General features: G+C 38.9%; 1 protein-coding gene across 12 annotated transcripts in view; it reads left to right on the top strand.

Moving 5' to 3' along the window:
* RBMS3 (RNA binding motif single stranded interacting protein 3) overlaps window positions 1-6,130 on the top strand; it is a 715,251-nt gene that overhangs the window by 465,805 nt on the left and 243,316 nt on the right. Inside the window, exon 1 of one of the 12 annotated variants that reach the window (XM_027088175.1) lies at window positions 5,180-5,288. The exons of the other annotated variants lie outside the window; for them this stretch is intronic. Within the exon in view, the coding sequence (XP_026943976.1) occupies window positions 5,229-5,288 (60 nt within the window). The 5' untranslated portion in view covers window positions 5,180-5,228. Of the gene's footprint in view, window positions 1-5,179; window positions 5,289-6,130 lie in introns of those variants that run through there. 12 annotated transcript variants of the gene reach the window in all.

A 6,130-nucleotide genomic window follows, 5' to 3' on the forward strand; every position in this document is an offset into this window, starting at 1 on the left:
GGATGAATGGATAAGGAAGATGTGGTACGTATATGCAATAGAGCAATGGAGTATGACTCAGCCATAGAAAAGAATGAAATCATGCCATTTGCAGCAACATAGATGGGCCTAGAGATGATCATACTAAGTGAAGTAAGCCAGTCAAAGAAAGACAAGTATCATATGATACTGCTTATATGTGGAATCTAAAAAACAATGATGCAAATGAACTTATATCCAAAACAGAAATAGACCCACAGACACAGAAAACAAACTTATGGTTAACAAAGGGGAAAGAGGGAGGGATAAATTGGGAGTCTGGGATTAACAGATACACACTACTAGATATAAAATAGATAACCAATAATGACCTACTGTATAGCACAGGGGACTCTACTCAATACTCTGTAATAACCTACATAGGAAAAGAATCTGAAAAAGATTATTTGTGTGTGTGTGTGTGTGTGTGTGTGTGTGTGTGTATCCCTAACCCTAACCCTAACTGTTATATATATCTGAATCACTTTGCTCTACACCTGAAACTAACACAACATTGTAAATCAACTATACTTCAATTAAAAAAAGAGTCTCATAGATTCTTATTTTATGGGTTAAATCCTAACATTTTCAATATTTATTCCAGAATGTTTTAAAGAGAGCTCTGACAAGGTAAAGATAAATGGTGGCCATAAACTTGCTACTCTTTTCTGTCCTCTTGCACGCACCGTATGAGCTAACTTTGCAGTCCTATTCAGGTGTTAGGGTCATCCAGCAGAAGCAGCCACTGCCTCAAAGGGTGGCTGACAGTTCTGCCTCAGTGATTCATTGAAGTGGGGCTGGAGGAGCACAAGTCACTTTCTCCTTGGAAGCCTGGAGCACGTTATTGTTCTTAACTGTGCTGAGAACGCCAGTGACTCTAAAGCTGGGGGAAAAAGACGCTTAATGAGTTTCAGCATGTTAATGTACTGCAGGTTCCCAATTGTATGAATTTAAGGAGCTTAGCAATTTGGTATCTTCTGAATAATAGCATTTATTTTATACTCTAAATACTCCTGGGGAAGTCTGAATAACACTGCAACTTCTTTGGTGTAATAGCTTTGGTGGGCTAATTGACTTCAACCATGGGATTGCTCCTTACAAAAAAAAACAACAGCCACAGTTTTGATTAATGAGCCTAGTAATAAATCATTAATCTTTTTAGCTCATAAATGATAGGAACAGTGCTCTGCAATATATTTCTAGATTTCCCCCCTGCAATATATTTCTAGATTCTCCTTGCTGATCCAATGGCCACATTTTAAGGATCTTATCATCAGTTTAATATGTCCACCTCCATGTAATTTAATATAATATCTAGTGAGTTTGCACCTATGAGGAATGCAATGGGACAGAGTCTAAATAGCAATAATCAGGACTTCCCTGGCAGTCCAGTGGTTAAGACTTGGCCATACAATGTAGGAGGTGCAGGTTCGATCCCTGGTCAGGGAGCTAAGATCCCATATGCCTCGGGGCCAAAAAAACACAAAAACATAAAACAGAAGCAATATTGTAACAAATTCAATAAAGACTTTAAAAATGGTCCACATTTAAAAATCTAAAATAAATAAATAAATAGCAATAATTGCTCTTTTATGAACATGACTTACATTTAGTTAGCAACTGTCCTTCTACAATGTCCTAAATTTCTTTATTTCTATAATTACTCATAATTATAGAAAGGATAATGAGTTACTGAGCTTCTCCTATGTGTCTGGAACGCCACTAAATTTTTAGTATATTGTGTCGTTCAATTCTCATAATAACTCTCTGAAGTAATTAGTATTATTTCCCCTTTACAGTTCAGGAAATTTGCTGAGAAATGATAGCTAGTTAATGTCATAGAACTGGTAAATGCCAGAGTCACCATGTCACTATCTTTTACAGATTATTCCTACCCAACATTTTCTGGAGGTTTATAAATAAATTTGTTTTTCTTTTTGTTAAAATTGAAATATATAAATAGTTGAACCCACATTGAAAATTTTGGTTGTCTTAAGGCTTAATATATCCTAGGGGGTTATATATTTCAAGAATTAATTTTTGTGTTCATAACATAGCTGAGACACCATTTAGAAATAATCTAGACTGTCTAATCACCACATTGAAGAAAATAGAATTTCAAGTTATGGACAGTAAGAGCATAGGAGGCAGATGTCTACATCCTTGCCTGCACTAATGTGTTTGCTAATGAGAAATAGCTTTTATTGGTGAAATTTAGCTGTAAACTAGCCACGAGGCCGAACTCTCTGTGGCAGGTGAGAATCATGGCCCATCATGTCTCTGTTGTCAGGATTTAGCTCAGTGGCTGGTATAGACTAGAGGATTAAATGTTTGATGAGTGAGTGAATGAATGGTCAGTAGTATAAAAAATAAGAGGATGATCCATTTAGTAAAGTAGCTTGAGTCAAGATATGTAAATCCACAAGTGGCTTTGACTGGGATCAGTATTGTGACCCTGTGGGCCCCCAGTTGCTCAGGTGTGCTGGCAAAGAGCCCAGGACTCCTGTAAACAGAACTGGGGGAAAATGGAGATGCATGCATGCTTTTCTCATCTATCTTCCAGGAAGTCCTGGTGACATAACTTAACTCGATGTTGAGTCACATTAAGAATAAAACTTATCTCTTTCCTACTGGTGAGTTTTAAGAAAATCGCAATTAATATATATGCCAAATAAAAGCTGGCATTGATGATGGAAGTTATGCTTTTCAAAGGTAAAGTGGTTTATCTCATTTGAACATCTACAACCTACTGTGCACCTCTTGTTTGCTATTTCTCTACCAAGGTCACGATGTTAATACCAGAAATGCAAGAAGTGAAGCAAACTGGTAGCACCCAGTTGGCTTCCTTCTCCCACCTGCTTCATTCCTGCATTGATAGATCAGTTTTCATGGTGGTAATCAAACACACACGCACAAACACACACACACATACATTTTCTCCAAGCTAATGTTAAGGATCGTAGGCCACCACATGTTCTGCAGCCTTTTCCAGCTCTTTTCAGAAAGGCTAGGATTAAATAAACGTAGGATATGCCATCCTTTGCTTAGACTGACAGGATTTAAATGTATAGCTGAATTTGTTTTCTAAAAAATGGTGCTGGTGTAGATCTGACTGTGTCCTCTTTCTCTATTCCACGTGAAATATGCATGGCTTTACAAAGCCAGTTTCCTGTGAAATTGACATTGGACAATTGAGGAATAAAAGTGGGTTTAAGCAAAACAGCAATGCAACTTCATGTATAAAGCTGTAATTTTTCACTTTCTATATATGCAGCATATACGTTTTAAATGTATCCATATGTAATAGAGGTTAGAGGAAAACTAGCCAGGTGTGTTTTTCTTAGCAACTTGAGAAATTTTTATTGTGCCAGCCTTGAAAACAAAACTTAACTTTGGGTCTTTTGTGAACTCACTCCCTCAGTAGGATGAAGGGATTTCCATTCTTCGAAAGGTGAATTGTGCTTCCAAGTAGGTTTACACGCTGAACACCTGTACGAATCCAGCCACTGTTGGCTCCTTCCCCTTGATCTATCAGAAAAAGTTGTGAGCCAGCCATTAAACACACTGTGTTATGTTGAAATCTCAGGTCTCCGAATCAAATAGATCAGGATTTGAATTCTCATTGGATTTAACAGCTGTGTGACCTTGGACGATTGCATATCTTCTTATAACCTCAGCTTTGTCACATGTGAAATAAGGACATTAACCATATCTATCTCAAGGGCTGTTTTAAGGAATAGAAGCATAATGAATTTAAATAATTTTAAAGCCTTGTGTGTGACACACAGTAAGCTTAAAATAAATATTAGATAATATTGTACCATACAGTGCTAATAATGAGTCCTATATAACAACAAGTAAGTTATATGACTTGATAATAATATTACTCCTATGTAGCAATGAATATTTTAGTATGACTATGTCCCGTGCAATATTTGGGACATACTTATGTTACCAAGTCCAAGCTCGTACTGCTCACCTCAGGACAGGCCAATAAATCCAGATGAGTTGTTGGAGCAAAGAATAGTGACTTTATTTGGAAAGTCAGAGGAATGAGAAGACGGTGCACTTGTGTCCCAAAGAACCATCCCTGAGTTAGAGTTCAGGCTTCTTTTATACTAAAAGGGGATGGGGTGTGGTTGGTTGTTGCAAACTTCTTGGTGCCGGAATCTTTTGCTCTTGCTGCTATTCAAGTTGATCTGGTCATGATATTCCTGTAAACCTCCAGTAAAACAAAGGTAATTCTCTGTTCTGCAACTTTTTATCTCTGTATGAATGGAAAGTGTTAGAACTTTAAAGGTCAGAACCTTAAGAATGGACTATCCTGTATATATCAGGCTACAGGTAACATTTTTAACTTGTAGCAAAAGCAATAGCAGACAAAGGTCAAAGTAAAAGAAACAGATCCAATACGGAGTCTTGATTTGTTCTTTGCTCTTACACTTATACTAAAAAATTTCTTGTGGTTTCACACAGAAATTCAAATTTAACAGGATGCCCTGTATTTTATCAGGCTGCCTTACTCTCAAGGGACATAGTGTTTGCCACCCAAGTTCTATTGCACAACTCCAGGAGTTACCATTGGTGCTGGGCTCTGGGGTATCATTGACATAGAACACAATGGGAATGGTTGCCCTTGAGTGGAATTCTTTGTCCCTAATATCTTTATACCTCGCTCAGTGACACATTTGTGTGTGTTCCCAATATGCCTGTGAGCCTCAGCAAGTCTATGCTGTCATATTCTGGGCAGAAGACACGGAAATGGTTTGCATCTGTTCTGTCTTTGTATGTGTTGTGATGATTATTCCAGAAGAAGTTAATAGGGTGCCATAGCAAATGTATGGCCATGCTCATGCCGTTTCCAGAATTCCAGTTGTTTGAGGGAGAATTGTGGTCACTGTCAACGAATCAAGTGACAACTTTGTATTCCAGAGCTCATGGCAGGGGGACCCCCTTCGGAGAGGTGAATGAGACTGAGGAAAGGGGATGAGATTTGTTTACAATATTGAGCTTGTTTCTCTATAGTTTTGTTTCCTGTTCGCACTTTTGACCATCAGGACCCTGAGTACAAAACCATATGTCTTTGTGATATAGCAGTACATTACGATAAAACTATAGAGAGATCTCAATATTGTAAAATGTTAATTTAGCATTTTCTCACAGGAGAAACCATCCCATCAGGTGATACTGGGCTGAGCTCATGAGGTCATATGGAGGGAGAAGTCAAGGAGAGCCAGGATCCCACCTGGCCACCTGGCCCAGGACTACAGGTAACTCTAATTCAGTCATGGAGACTCAAGGGGCTCATAACACTTCACTGCTCATCTCAACCCAAGGGCTGCTTTAAGTCAGCCCTGCCTTAAAGAATAACATACACAACCCAGTGTTCAGGTTGTTCTGAGCACTAGAAACAGTTTTCTCTTTCTTTGCTGAGTGTGTTATACAGAATTAACGCCCCCCCCTCCCCGATTAAACTTGGGGATGAGAATGCCAGTTGCCAATGCTGTGCTTACATGGAATCTGAAACAATGAAATCCTTCTTTTAAAACATGTGTTCCTTAGGGAAGTTGTTCTTATTGGTTATTATTTTAGGGAAATTGTTCTTATTGGTGCCGTGGGAGGAAAAACTGGTAGAGGCTCTCCTCTGACTCCATCAATATGTGAAATCAGGGGAAGAGAAATCACCTTCTTGCTTTTAGCGGAGGGAGAAGACAGTTGAAAACAGAGGGCACCCCCTTCATTGCTTAGCCAATAAGACAGAGGACACACTTGTTGGGCACCATTTAGGGGTGAAAGCCTACCTCTTGGCAGTCTTTATTTTCCCTCTAATGGTCTTTAATGTATTACCTCAAATGAATGCTTCTAGAGCCCCCATCGTAAGGGGAGCCTCTGGCTCTCCCTTTTTACCCCGTCCAAGGCCGTGACTTTGTAGCTAGGGAACACAGAGGTCCAACTGTGAAGGTCAGAGCTGAGCATATGCCCATATATATTTATGGCAAAACAGATTTGAAAAAAATTAACACACTGTATTAGTTAGGGTTCTCCAGAGAAACAACCAGTAAGGGGTGTGTGTGTGTGTGTGTGTGTGTGTGTGTGTGTGTGTGTGTGTGTG

Source organism: Aethalodelphis obliquidens, unplaced genomic scaffold (genome assembly GCF_003676395.1).
Source record: "Aethalodelphis obliquidens isolate GAN/ISIS:26980383/991018 unplaced genomic scaffold, ASM367639v1 scaffold62, whole genome shotgun sequence".
Lineage (NCBI taxonomy): Eukaryota > Metazoa > Chordata > Mammalia > Artiodactyla > Delphinidae > Aethalodelphis > Aethalodelphis obliquidens.